The sequence below is a fragment of the Acomys minous genome (genome assembly GCF_964271855.1).
Source record: "Acomys minous genome assembly, chromosome: 2".
Classification (NCBI taxonomy): Eukaryota; Metazoa; Chordata; class Mammalia; order Rodentia; family Muridae; genus Acomys; species Acomys minous.
This window is the reverse complement of record NC_140484.1, coordinates 137484676-137500208: the sequence shown is the minus strand read 5'-3', so window position 1 is coordinate 137500208 and position 15533 is coordinate 137484676. Positions and strand designations below refer to the sequence as shown.

Genomic DNA, 15533 nt, shown 5'->3' with positions numbered 1-15533 from the left:
CAGGACTGTAGAAGAGTCAGGAGTAAGCTTAGTTGTTTAGAGGTTAGGATGTTTTTATGTCTAGATAGATGTTTTAAGTTGATAGAGATGAGATATGATGGATATTGATTTACATTCAGAATTTTAGATTCACCAAGACAGGAAAGATGTTTTCTTCAAGATTGACAAATACAAATAGCCAAAACACTATGAATGTAACATTTATATAATTCATGATTCTTTCATGATTCTTCTTGTTTTATGTAGTTTATTTTATTAATTTGTAATATATAAATGTATATTTAAAAAAGAAATATAATAATTAAAGATAAAGAGTCAGGAATAGAGTGAAAGTTCATTTTTCCTTAGGGTACCACAAGAAACCAGAGCTTAGTGTCTTTGCTTTTAAACAAGGGTCACAGATAAAATGATTCTGTATTCTTCTCTGTTTCATACTAGATGATAAAATATAAGAAAGAAATTGGGTATTCTGGAATAATTTTTAAAAATTCATTAAAAAGCAAATTAGGAAAAAGACATGAATAATATATAATTCAGAGGTTTTTTCATGTTTGCTCTAATTCAATTTTCTAACAAATTCTGCTTATTTTATTGCCTGGACTTTAATAAGAAAAGTGAACAAAAAAAACATTGTAGGTGTCTATGAGTGCACATCAGTGAAAACATACACATGTTTATGGCTGAGTAACTGTCTCTGAGTCCAATGTAACTCAGAGATAGTAACTGCTAACAGGAGACATCTATGAATTGAGTCTATGTTAAGTGCCACCTACTCACTGTTTTATTCAATTCTCACATCTCAGATGAAGTTGATATGTGCTTTTATGACTGTTCACTTTATAGGAGAGGAAATTGGAGGACGTGCTTGTCCAGTAATTGAGAACACATCTACCAGGTATTGTAGGAAAGACTGAAACCTTTCCCTGACTGTGCTCTTAAATTGCACGCGGTGGTGAGTAGGAGGTAAAGTGTGTGGTTCACGATTAAAGTGTAGATTGCTGTACATGGGATGGGTTTACACCAGATGTCTTCCCTGAGCTCTCTTTATCTTAATGCAGGGCCACTCGTTGAACCTGGAGCTAGTCTTTTCTGATAGTTTTGCTAGCCAGCTCGCTCCAGCTGCTTGTTTTCTTTTATCCTAGCATGCTAGGATTGCAGACAGGTCACCCCGCACACCTGCCATTTACATAGGTGCTGGTGGATCTAATCTTAGTCCCTCAAGCCTAACAGCAAGTGCTATATCCACGGAGACATCGTCACAGCCTCTTGACATAGTTCTTGTAGATGTCTCCTAAGTGGACTTTTCCAGTCCTCACTATCATATAAAAATTTCCATAGATGCCAATTGAAGACATGGTGGTGGGTCAAAGAATTATAGCTAAAATATTACTTTAAAAAACCTAAGCTTTTGGAGGATTTCTTGACTGAATGCTAATCTCCATCTTTTTATTTCAGGAATCAATAAATGCTTGTCCAGTAACTTCCTACTTAAGCAGAGATAGAATCAACTCGGCAGGGCAAATGAGTCTGTGTTCTCTAACAAAGAATCTAGAAATGGCATTAGCATTACAAGCACTGTCTGTAGACAACAACATTAGGGTAGAAATGATTTTTTAAAAACTTATTTCTTAAAAAATTTTCTCTAAAATAGAGAAAACTCACAAATAAATTCATCAAAATAAGGCTCATTTTTAATATTTTTGGATGTTCTTAAAAGACAAAGCTTTCTATACTATCCGGCTGTGGTGTCAGTTTGTGAGCAGGTCACATTTAACATTATAGGAACATGAATCTTCTAGAACATTTTGGAGTCAATGGCAAAAACTGCCAAATATAATCAAAGTTGCATCTTATATGAAATGAACTTTAATTTACTAGGTAACACATATATGACCTTGTTCTTCATATTGCTATTAATTTTAAAGAGTGAAAAACACCCGCAGAGACAGCTTAGATTACTATTACTTATTTTACTTTTGGGGAATTTCATATATGAGATCTTTATGTACATAATTTTCATCCCTCACTACCCCCAACCTCAAACCCTAATGAGTGCATTTAGTATTGCATGTATGTACATACGTTTAGGGCTGACCACTAGAGATTTGATAATCTATCAGCGAGCAAATACATGGAGAAAATAGAGTTGCCCTCTCTCAGCATCCATTAATGCCAGCAGGCCTTCATGTAGGGACGGGGCCTTATGAAATCCATACTGGCATGTCAACTGGTCTTATTTAGATAACCACATTTATTGAAATTTCATGAGTATAAGTTTCCTTCACTTCTAGAAGACACTAGCAGCTGATGGCTTCATCATCTGGCTCTCACAATCTTTCTTCCTATGTTTCCTGGGACTTAGGTGTAGAAGTTGCATTGCAGATGTATGCATTGGGGCTGGACACTACATCGTCACTTACTCTCTGAAGTTTGAACAATTGTGGATCTCTGGAATAGTTTCTGCCTGCTGAGAAAGACACTTCTTTGAGGAGAGGTGAGAGCTATATTTTTTGAGCCAGGCTGGTATATGAGTTACATGACCCCCAGCCAGACCTAAAAGTATGGGGCACTCAGGGACAGGCAAGACTCTAGTGACTTCACCAGGGTGGTGTATGGGCAGTGACGAAAGCGAACTTGTAATGCTGGAAATATCTTTTTTAAAAAATATCTTGATGAAAATTGTTTCACCACATTGATATAATTTGTTAATACAGATTATATTATGAATCTTATTCACACGAAGAGTGAATTACTAACTCATTTTTTGGTCTGATGCCCTAGACGTTGCCCTTATTTGTGGTGTTACCACAGAAGACTTGAATATATCCCAGGGCCGTTGGACCTGCCTGCTGAACATGAACATCACTCTGGTCAGTGAGTTCATCCTGGTGGGCTTCCCTACCGCCCCTTGGCTACAGATCCTCCTATTCTTCCTTTTCCTTGTGGTATATATGTTGATTATAGTGGAGAACCTTGTAATTATATTCACTGTCTGGGCCACTGGGTCCCTACACAAGCCCATGTACTATTTCCTAAGTAGCATGTCATTTCTAGAGATCTGGTATGTCTCTGTCACAGTCCCCAAGATGCTAGACGGATTCCTCCTGCAGAGACGGCATATCTCCTTCACCGGCTGTATGACCCAGCTCTACTTCTTTATCTCACTGGCATGCACTGAGTGTGTGCTCCTGGCAGCTATGGCCTATGATCGCTATGTGGCCATCTGCCACCCTCTTCGATATCCGGTCATCATGACCACCATCTACTGTATGCAGCTGATGGCCCTCTCCTACTTTAGCGGTTTCATGGTCTCTGTTGTCAAAGTCTATTTCATTTCACATGTTGCTTTCTGTGGCTCCAATGTCATGAACCACTTTTTCTGTGATATCTCGCCAATCCTCAAATTGGCATGCAGAGATATGTCCACGGCTGAGCTGGTAGACTTTGCTTTGGCTATTGTCATCCTCGTCTTCCCTCTCATCACCACCGTCCTCTCCTATGTCTACATTGTGTCCACCATTCTGCGTATACCTTCCACTCAGGGAAGAAAGAAGGCCTTCTCCACCTGTGCCTCCCATCTCACTGTGGTCGTAATCTATTACACTGCCATGATTTTCATGTACGTCCGACCCAGAGCTATTGCATCGTTTAATTCCAACAAACTCATCTCGGCAGTGTATGCAGTCCTCACACCGATGCTGAACCCATTCATCTACTGCCTAAGGAATCAGGAAGTCAAGAACGCTATCAAGAAGACCCTGGGAGGTGGCCAGTGCTTCCTGAACAGCTGATGGCCTTTGCCTTGAGGAAAAGACATTGCCCATCTAATTTATGAGGATTGTTGGGATCCTTTTATTAATAGTTCAACTTTACAAACTTGGATTGGTAAAGAGATCATAGCAAAGGCAAAACCATAAATAAGTAAATAAAAGCTGAAAGGACCTAATCTTTATCCCTTCAACCATGAGCAGTTATTAACAACTCTGGATAGTTATAGCATCTTGAAATTATGGAATACTAATAGACCTATAACATTTAGAAGCTGTTCTTAGTGTTTTATTCAAAGCTGGCTGACATTGCAAACTAAGAACATGAAGTACAATGAAGTTAAATATGTTGTCCATGGTTGAAACTAAGTTAATATCAAAATCTTTGCTTGAGCCCAGGAATTTCTTGCACTCTCCCTGGTTCTCTCTGCATCTATGATCTGTGATCATAGCTCTGTAGGACACAAGCCATCAAACGTTGATTTCTAGAAGGGAAAATACAATCTAGTGATTAATATCTATAGAGAGATGTGGTGATAGCTAGTAGCAGTGCTGTACCGGTTGCAGTGTTTGTAACTACACTGGGTTATTAATGATGAATATCTTTGGTTTAAATAATATTTTATAATTTTATCTTCTCTTATGCTTAGCTCTGTTTTTCAAATATTGCAACTCGTTTCTCCCTATAGATGTTAGCTTGTTTTATCCTTTAAAAATTTATATTCCTGAAACTTCTATCAAGACACAACAATACAGGAGCAAGGTGAGTTGACTTATCAGCCTTGACTGCAGCAGCATCTTATCATAGGTGACAGGTTCTTGGCTGTCAGTTTGTGTTTGACCTCTCTACCATAGTATAAGCCCCTGTAGAGCTGAAAACAACTTCATCTCTACAATGCCTGTCATGGCGCTTGATATGATAAAGCCTTTGGACTGGATCACTTCATTTTAATGGCCTCTGGTTTCATTTGACTGGGCCAATGGGATGTACCAGCAGTAAAAGAGGAGAGGGGGTGGGGAGGGAGGGGTAAGGGTAGAGGGAGAGGGAGAGGGAGAGAGACAGACAGACAGAGACAGACAGAGACCAAATGAATTTAGGAGATTTTTTTTATCTGATTGATTTTATGAACTGTAACAATTTGTCATGAAACAACATTTCCTTACCTTTTCAATTTTGGGTTCTTTCACCTTATCAGAGTAAATAGACTTTAGTTAAGATTTCTGGAAGAATTTTCTAAATATATTGCTTCAAGTGCTTTTAATTCAATCACTGACTTTCACTATATTTTAGTATGAAATATATTTTAAATCACCCCATTGAATTGAGGAAGCAGAGAATGGATGAACATTCTAGACCAATATTTAACTTAAGACTCTAGGACTACAGATTTCACAGTTGTTAAAGTGTTGGCTACACAAGTATGAGGAACCAAATTTGATTCCTAGTACCCGCGTAAAAATGTTTGGTATGGTGGGACATGTTTGTAATCCCTGTGGTGGGGAGGTGGGGACAGATCAATTCCTAGAGCTAGCTGGTCAGTCAGCCTAGTCAAACTGGTAAGTTCTAGGTAAAAATGAAAGACCTTGACTCAAAAAAGAAGAAAAGTAAATGTCTTCTTGAGAGATGGTGTTTGAGACTCCCTCTGGCTTTTACATACATGAGTACACATATGCACACACATGCACTTACTATATTCATTCATGTACACAAGGACTCTGGTATTATCCATTTTTAGCTCTGTGATCTTCACAGGTCATTAGAATTTCAGTTTTACTTTGCCTGTAAAATGTGTATAATAATATCTATATTCAAAATTGGCACAGAGATAAAAAGAGAATGAATATACGTAAAAAAAAATCATGGTGCTTGGTATACAGTCTTCTAAGTTATTCAATGAAGTCCAAGATAAGTTGAATGTTTCAAAATATTTTTAAGAAACAGTTCCTGCATGCTCCATGAAGCTTTACTTTCTGGTCCCAGTTCCCAGACTGTAGTGATTGACACCATACCTGTCAAGAAAAAATTGTTGCTACTTTTGTATAACTCCCATTTAGTGTAACAGTATCTCAGTTATAGCATTCTACTGTGGAGATAATGATTTGGATACACACATAATTTCTCATCTAGTAAGTTTCTTATATGTATATTTATGGCTCAGTTCCAAAAACTAACTTTGATTAATATGTGTTCAATTGTCAATAAACCTATGATGAATCATTACCTGTTTTAATACATATGTTAAATCTATAGCCACCATGCCTGTTTCTTCCAAAATTTCTAGCATATCTCAAAAATGTAAATACTATACTCTTCCAAGACACTTAAAACTTTTACTTTTGCTACTCTCTCTTACTCTTCCTGTCTCTGTCTTTCTCTGGGGGTACTCTTCTCCCTTTCCTTCTCTCCCCATCCTCATTTAATAAACTCCTCTACAGCATAAAAACAAAAAACAAAAACTTTTATTTTTATGACTGATGTAAATATTCTGGATTCTTATATGCTTTAACAGTTTTTTATAGGCTGAGGTTACAAAGTTTAAAACCTTAGTTCTAGGTCCTTTGTTTATATTTAAATGCTTCTCTGGGACTTCATGTTATATGTTTCAATTTTCATAGAAAGGTATAATTATCTGAATATAGAGTACACTATATTTGGCATAGATTTACAACATTGAATGACTAAGGTATACCTAATATATCAGTTGCATTTTTGTCGCGAGTGAAAACACAGTCTAACATTCCAACAACTATGAAGTACATGGTGTACTTCTACTATTTGGTGTCATCACTGAAAAGTAAATCACTAAAGCTTATCCGTCCACCAAGTTAGACTTTAGAAGGGAAGCTCTCAACATATGTGACAATATGGATGGATTTTTGAGACACTATGTTAAGTGAAATAAGCCAAGCACAGGAAAACAATGCTACGTGGTATTAGGTATGTATGTATGTATGTATGTATGTGTGTGTGTGTATGTATGTATGTATGAGGTGTTGACTCACACATGGGAGGCAAGTGTGGGGCATTTTTTAGCTTGTGTGGATTAAGGTAGCTATAATTCACTGGCCATTTATAGCAACGGAAACTCTTTACTATGGCTGGCATAAGAGAATTCTGGAGTTGAAAGCTGTCTCTGACATTCAACCCCAAAATTTGACTCCAGTCTTTATTGGAATCCTATAAGTACTAAATTCTCCTTTTGCTTAATTGAATTAGAGTGCATGTTGCTATTATAATATTGATAATACAGACACCATAGGAAAATATTTGCTTTTTAAGAAAAATGAAACAGAAAAGAGTAATAACCTTTTACAGAAGATAAAATTAGATGATGCAGATCTGAAGACTTTGCTATGGATTAGAAAATTACCAATATTTGTCTCAATTTCTCTATCTATTTCTCTATCTATCTATCTATCTATCTATCTATCTATCATCTATCTCTCATCTATCTATCTATCTATCTATCTATCTATCTATCTATGTATCTATCTATCTATCTATCTATCTATCTATCTATCTGTCATCTATCTTTCTGTAATGTAGGAGTGCTCTATGCTAGAAGAGAGCATCAGATCCCTTTATAGATGGTCGTGAGTGACCATGTGGTTGCTGGGAATTGAGCTCATGACTCTGGAAGAGCAGCCAGTGTCATTAACTCCTGAACCGTCTCTCCAGGCCTGTTTGTCCCAGTTTCTTGTAAATGGTTTATACAATGGCACCATGGTGGTTGTATGGCCATGCCATTGAAAAGCTCACATCTTCAAAACAAAAATAATCTTAATTATCACATATCTGAAGAATGTTTTGAAGGTCTCTGAAATATCTGCAATGTCATAGAGTGCCAGTGTTTTAATTATTAATAACTGTATTAAGCCTAAGAAAAGTGTAAATTTGTAAGCATGCATAGAATAATACCATATACACCCACATTAGAAAAATAAAAGAACCTGTTTAATAGATGTTTTGAATTGAACTTTTAATTTTTTCCTGCTATAAAAGCGTTTGTTTAAATGAATAAATTGATATATTTCTATTTTTATGAAAATGAGTTCACATTTTTTCATTTATAGAGTTAGTGCAACATGACTGTTGAAGAGATCTCATTAAATTTTAATAACCTAAATTTTCTTAGTCTTATCTAATAAAATAACATTTAACAGGCAGAGAAAAAATAACAAAATCATATGCAATAATGTTCAGCTTTTGCCACTGATCTTGCTGTTCTCAAAGAGAAGAATAATATTGTAGGCTGACATATTTTGTCACACAATTTTGAGGATCTGTGTTATTAACTAGTTAATTGATGACCAGATCTGGATTATTTCTGATCAAGTCTGGACCAAGTCTAATGCACAAGGTCATTTCCCATTTTACTGCCCTAATTTTCAGACTCTGAAAGACCTAATCATTTTTCTTGCTGTTTTTTTTCCATGATCTAAAGTTTAATCATAACTGTCTGTCTAGTTCTTAGCATTCTGAAAATAACAGGAGAGATGGAAAGACTAGCTGAGAGGAGAGAGTGAAGTTTGCAAACTAGGTAGAGCAAGAACCACTGTCAGCTATTTGCTCTGTGTGCTTTGTTCTCCTTGATACTTTCCATTGCCCTGGATGGATATACTTGTTATCCTGCTTCTGAAAGGAAGAGCCAAGACATTTCTTTAAAAATGATAAGAGGGCCAAAATCCTGCAACATAGAAGAAATGTCAAATTTACTTCATCCCCAATGCTCACTTTGCCAGCCTCACTTGCACTTACTTATTTTTAGTTTTTAGAAGAAGGGAGTAGACACAAAGTTTTGTTTTTCTCTAGAGTTTAATATGCATCAAAATGCAACAAAATTATTTTGTGTATGATTTAGTTGCCCCATCTGCATCCTCTTTCAATTAATACTAACACATTAAGGAGACATAGTCACACAGAAAGAGGAAGGTGGAGGCTGGGGACCTAGCCAAGTCTAGGTTCTTCATGGGTGAGACCGTGGGAGGAGTCAGCATACAAAGCAACTGGGGATTGTTGGCAGAGAAACAGCTCAAGAGCACAAGTCAGAAAGAGTAAGAGAAGACTAGCAAGTGCAGTGAACAGTGATGGAGAAAAATCACAAACAACAGAAAAATCTCTCTCATCCTGGGCTCTAGACATATCAGACAAGCCCAGCAGTGAGAACAAATTTTGGATTTAAAATTTTGTCACATGTGCAAACTGAAGTGATGTTTCATTTTCATTGACTCAATAACAGTATAAGGTACCATTTTATTGGACTCTGGATCCTATAGTCTTCTTCTTTTTTTTTTTAAAGTGGAGAAAAATGAATGTTGTGGAATTCTTATGCTTCATGGAGAGATAATTTTCCAGGATCTAGAACAGGCTTTTCCAAAGCTGTTGCTTGCTTTCTTTCCCTTTTTTATTTTTTAAATCACCTTTTGTTTTCAGCCTCTTTCAAATGCAAAGGCAAAAATTTATATGTGACAACGTTTGTGTTCTTAAAGACACTTGCCCATTAGTCTGGTAAGTAGACACCCAAGTCAAGATCTCTAAACTAGGCTCAAATTAGATGATTTGCTCCATTAGGATATCAAGAAAGAAATCATTGAGATGTGGTTTGGTGAGATATCTGGTCTTATTATTTTACAATGAATTTGCTTATCAGAGGTGAAACATAACCAAGGGACTGCCATACATAATACAGATTATAAGGTAAGTCAAAACTGAGATGAAACTAGCATCTTCCAGGTGTTCATAAATCTAGCAATGACAGGCAAGTAAAATAAAATGTTACCATATGATGCTGGAAGGTGCAAAGTGTTATAAAGCCAAAAGTTGCAATGAAAAGTGACTGGAAGGATGGGAAGGATGGAAGAAGGAAAGTAGATGGCCAGCACTCATTTGACAGAGAATAATATTTGATCAGGCACTTTCCTAGAAGCATGGGTTAGGAAGAATTTAAGGTACCAGGAAGAGTATGTGTGACTGTACTATTGTGAAGAATCACATACTGAAGAACTTCACATTCGTCAGAGTACAGCCAGCTTGCACTGACTTTCTAGAACTTAGAGGAATGCAGGGGGTTAGACTGAGTGCAAGGGACACAGTCAGCAACGTCAGGAAGAAATGGACAGACTTAATATCCATGTTCATACTCATGTTTAAGCAAGGTCACTCAAGCTGCAGATAGGAATGGCATTTAGTATTGTCTTAAATAATTAATAGACGTTCTGCCAGTATCTGGACAGATCTCCAGAAGCTTTCTCTGCCCTGTTTTCTGCTCAGACTTGTATGTTTGCTTTTGGTTTAATCCTGCCTTTAACCCAGGGTAAACAAACTCCCTGTCTTGTAGTTTCTTCTTCAGAAAACCGACTTCTTTTCTGGGTCACCTATATCAGTTTTTTTCTTTGACTCACCAGGTAAGACGCTGTTTTTCTCTGAGCCAATATTCCAATCCTAATAGATAGTTTTAGAGTGAGGAAGTAGATGGGCATACCTAGTCCATGGCTGAATCAGAGGCCTGGGCACTGAAGAAGGGCAGGCATGCAGACTCAGGTGATGTTTATTGAAGAGCATTACAAATGTTAGGAGCTGTTAGATGTATTGTAAACCTGAAAGTTTATCATGAGAAACATTTTTAGATGTTGGTAACTTTAAGCTTATCAAAAAATAAAACTAAGCTTTAATGTGGAGGTTAATTTGTAGATGTGGAACTGGATAAAAGGGCTTAAAATATCTTTCATTTTAAAAAGAAAGATGAAGGATTGGCCATGTGATCAGGATAGAAAAGTGCAGAACTATCTGAGGGGTAGGTGAGGAATATGGAAGAAGAGGGATATGTGAAGAAATAGTATTGATTTACAGTAAAAATGTAGATAGATTATAGGTTCTGAGACTCATAGCCTTACATTATAGCTCCATCCTTGCCACTAGTAGCTTGTGTGAATTTAGACACATTGTTTACTTCATTACATGTAATAGCTACCTTATTACGGTGTGCTGAGAATTAGCTGATATGACATTTAGAAAAGGAATGGCACATATTTTACCACATGAAAGACCCACTAAGTTATCGTTGTTGTTGTCACTGTATATTACATGATCTTGGAGTGATCAAAGTCTGCCATGAAGAATGGATGTGGTAAAATGCAAAGTAGGAAAACTTGGGGAATGTTCAACAAGGTGAAAACGTAGGGCAGTGGCCTCACGTGGAACTTCCACTTCTTCACTCCGTACTTTTACATTTTTGGTCTTCTTTCCTCAGCAGTAGTTATCTACCTTTCAAACCGGAATGCTTCATGTAGTCCAAACTGTCCAAGTGAAGATGCTCTGAGCTCCCCAGACAAGGACAATTAGACTCTGCCTAGTATTTTCACTATATTTGATATTCTAATGACACCTATTCTTATTACAGATAACTCTTTCTTTCTCTAGGTGTTTTGCTAAATAACTGCAATGTTCTATGAACGTAACATTTATATAATTCCTGATTGTTTTGTGGTCTGCTTGCTGTAGGTAGTTTATTGTGTATATGTGTAATAATACAAATGTATATGTAAAAAAGAAAAAATTTAAAAATTAAAAAAAAATAACTTCAATGTTATGGTGTTTCTCAACTGTTTCTAATTACAGGGCTAAACACATAGCAGGAAAAAGGAAAAACTGGGTTCAATGAGTGGAAAATATGTTGCTTGATTTTCTTTCATGCTGCTATTAGATTTGTTGATGCCTTTGCCTTACTTGCTAAGTGCTGTGGTTACAGGTATGTACAATTATACTAGTTACATATTCACGTTTTGTAACAAGACGGAAAAGGCTTGAATATTTCTGTAAAGGTAGCAGTCATAGAAAGGGAGCTGTAGCAGAAACAGAAATTAAGTGGAGATAAGTCCATATCCAGTGTCCTAAAGCGGACTTAGAAGTGTGATCAGCAAAGAACAAGATGATTGTTTTTATGAGGAAATGATTGATTAATTGAGCAACTTTCAAATGTGTAGGAAATAACGTAATTGACAATTCCTGTTTAACAATTTGTTTGAACTTCTGGGGATTAAGCCCAGGTCCTTACACACGCTAGGCAAATGCTAATGAGCCACATGCCTGTGAATTCTTAACTATCTCATCTGTTCAAAACCTTCCTAAAGCAGTGCAGTAAACAGCAAATGTGAACCCCCCATTAGAAGGAACACAGAGGTCTGCTCATGGTCAGGTCTCTTGCACTTTACTACTATGACTCATTCCCCCTCTGCTCTCACCACACTACATTCCTTGTCATCCTTCATCCTGTGGATCACTCTAAAGTCTTTAAAATGCCATCTTTAATCTAAAATCTCTTCCATCAGCATGTCAGGTAGCTAACACTTTCCTGATCTTCATGAGTGTTTAATAAGACCTGTCCTTACCTTTGTGTTTAAAGTGTCTATCTATTGCCACTGGATGCACTCCTGTTTTCCTGATAGTTTGTTAATTTCTCCTTAGAACTTTTCCATTTCTACATTTTATACATGGTGTAGTCACTGTTTACTGCCTGTTTTCCTCCTCAGCGTGGAAGTATGATAGGGTACCTGACGTGATTTCTCTATCTTGTTAACGGAGACATTTAAGTGTCCAAAAATTGTGCTTGTCTCACAGTAGAATCTCAGTAAACATTTGTGAAACTAATGAATTTAATATATAAAAGAGATGGGACAGCTGATTGATTTTCTGAAGTGTACTATGGTTTAGCTGTAAAGCTGTGAGGTTATCATCTTTTTTCTTTGTTTGCTTGTTTGCCTTTGAGAAGGGTCTTATCGTACAGCTGAGGCTGTCTTGGAACTCTTCATTTGATCTGCCTGGATTGAAAGCCGCAGTAATTCTGTATCAGTTTCCCTTTTGCCATCAAACCTCTACTCACCTGAATAAGTTTTCCCCCATCAGTCCTCAGCTCTCCAGGTTAAAATAAGAAAGTCCTATTTATTAAATGGAATGTTGGATCCCTTTTCCAGTGAGCTACCTGGAAATACCTATTTCATGACTATAAATTGTTGGACTATAGTAATTGCTTGTTTATCTTCTTTTTAGTCTTCAAACATAGGAATCTGACTTTTTCATCTGCATGCTTTTTTCTTTCTGTCTTTCTTTCTTTCTTTCTTTCTTTCTTTCTTTCTTTCAAGACTAGCTCTCACTATTTAGCACCAGCACACCTGGAACTCACTTATATAGACTGTTAACTTCTAAGCCAAAGTGATCTGTCTGCCTCTGAGATTAAAGGTATGCACCACCACACTCAGTGTCTACCTTATATTTTCGATATCTAGGAGAGGACAGGCCTTGAAGAAGGAGTCAATAGCTCCTCCTTACCACCAACTGTGCTATCTGGCCCCTTCTCACTACTGAGTGGGTTGGTTTGACAGCTGAAGTCTGCTCCAGATCAGAAAGTGAGAGAGCCAAAAGTAATGGAATAGAGTCCAGGCTTATCCTCCTGTGTGCTCCAGTGGTGAGTATTTTCCTCATTGCTTTGATGAACTCTAGACCTTGAGTCTGTTTTCCCTGTAGACACTTGTGTCATGTGTATATAAGGTGTTTTATGTACATTAAAATAATACATGTTAAGTGGGTCCACCTACAAACATTCCTTCACTACCTTACTTTGCAGTGGTTCAGAGCTGAGCTATGTGATTCTTTACTCTTTAACACCTCCTGGGTGAAGAAGTCTCCTGAGAGATGTTATTAAAATTAATTAAATAATAATTCTTTTTGTTGAGAAATAAGTCAAATTTGGGTTCTATTTCACTATAGCCATCATCTCAGTATATAATAACCAACTAACTTATGGTCAGTTTGAGGAGTCTTTAAAAATGATGATAATGAGAAATAGCCAATGGACATTTAGAACATTTCACATGTTATTTCTCATTCCCCGAGTTTTGCCCTTTTCTTTTGAGGGAAATTTTGTTTCCTTAAAGGTTCATTTTACTTACAATTTTATGCTAGCTTCTATCTCTATTCAAATTGTATTTGTGTCCTTAGACTATGTTGTCCCCTGGGGAGCTAGGACCTTTCTGAATTCATCTCTTGAATCCTTTCTCCCCAAATATGTTCCTCAGATGCAATATATGTTCAACCTGTATATAAAATAGTAATGCTTATAGTCAAGAATTAGAACTAATCAAGTGATACTTGTTTCAGTGTTGAAATTTAACCTTGCGTTTGCAGAAAGTATGGATTAGGTTAATAAATTAATTTGGAATTAAATAATGTGAGGTGTGCTATAGGTACACCTTTGTGAATATTTTCATATACTATACTCCTCCTTTATCTACAGTTTTGATTCCCATGATTATAGTTACTTATGGTGATCTACAGTATAAAACATTAAATAGAAAGTTACAGAAGCAAATGACCCACAGGTTTAAGTTGTATGTTCTTCTGAGCAGCATGATGAGGTCCCATGCCATCCTCCTTGCACATGAAGCATTCCCGTGTTCAACGCAGGCACCCTATTCTGTACCACCTCCTTCCAGGCTTCCATTATTCCACCTGTGGCAGTGCTTATGTTCAATTGACCATTGTTTTATGCAACAATGGTTCAAAATTGTAAAACTAATGATGCTGGCAAGTGAAAAGGTAAATTTTCTTGACATAATAATGGAAGGAAAAAACCCTCACTGTATGTCAAGGTTGCTAAGATCTATGGTATAGTAAAATATTTGGGAAAATAAACTAAAGGTTTCAGTTGAATATTCCCTTTTAAAAACTATACTTTTATTATTGTTATAGTTTACTATAAAGCATGATTGTTAATATCTTACTGTGTCTAGAGTATGAATTTGAATGTGGTGTGTGTGTGTGTGTGTGTGTGTGTGTGTGTGCGCGCGCACGCGCGTGCGCATATACAGAACAGAGTGGATGAAGGAGGTACTAGCTAAAGTTTTGAGTATCTACTGCATATCATACCCACATTCATGTATATATAATTCTCTATATAAGTATATATAATGATTATTATTTGTATTAATACAGGCCACCCAAAAAGTGTGCATTTCTCTTTCCTTTATGAACTTTCTTCTCTTTTATATTACATCCCGACCACATTTTCTCTTCCCTTCACTCCTCCAAGTTCCCACACACACCCCTCCCCTCTCCCCCAGAGCCATTCCTCTCTTCCATTTCCCTTCAGGAAAGAGCACACCTCCCAGGGATATCAACTAAACATTGCATCACAAGTTATAGTAAGACTAAGACAAACCCTTATATCAAGGAAAACCAGTAGGAGGAAAAAGGTTTCAGGAGCAAGCAAAGTAAACTGCTTCTGTAAGGATAGGGAAATAAGCATTAGTAGAGTTTTCAAAAGATGTGCAACCATCTAGAACCAACAGCTGTCCTGACCAGGAGGTTTTCAATCTAGTAGTTGTGCTTTTATTTTATCCAGCTTTTAAACTTGCCTCATACCTGGCACTGCCTGATGGACCCTACTGAAACATTTTTCCAGTCATATGGTCTCCTGCCTCATAGTTTCTTCTGAAACCTGAGAATGCACTGACCTGAAACCGCTCACCTCTAGTACCATCTGCAGACCCATTCCTGACTCAGACACAAAGACCTAAACCTTACATATGGGCCCATGATGCTGCTTCAACATTCTTGGCTGTGTTCTTTGTTTTAGGTGGTCTCCTTTTCTGGAATTATCTTGTGGCCTCTCCTCTTTCCCACATCATATCCAAGGTAGATGAGGAATCTAGAGTAAGATTTATATAAAAAAAATCTCCAGCCAGTTGGCTCCCTGCGGATCTTGTGTATTT

At 37.0% G+C, this 15533-nt stretch overlaps 1 protein-coding gene across 1 annotated transcript; it reads left to right on the top strand.

The window, feature by feature from the left end:
• Positions 1–2855: 2855 nt before the first annotated feature.
• LOC311592849 (olfactory receptor 6B9-like) lies at positions 2856–3791 on the top strand (the record flags this gene model as incomplete). The annotated part of the gene is made up of 1 exon (XM_084773697.1): positions 2856–3791. The coding sequence occupies one exon, from the start codon at positions 2856–2858 to the stop codon at positions 3789–3791; it is 936 nt and encodes a 311-aa protein (XP_084629823.1).
• Between the last annotated feature and the right edge of the window lie 11742 nt (positions 3792–15533).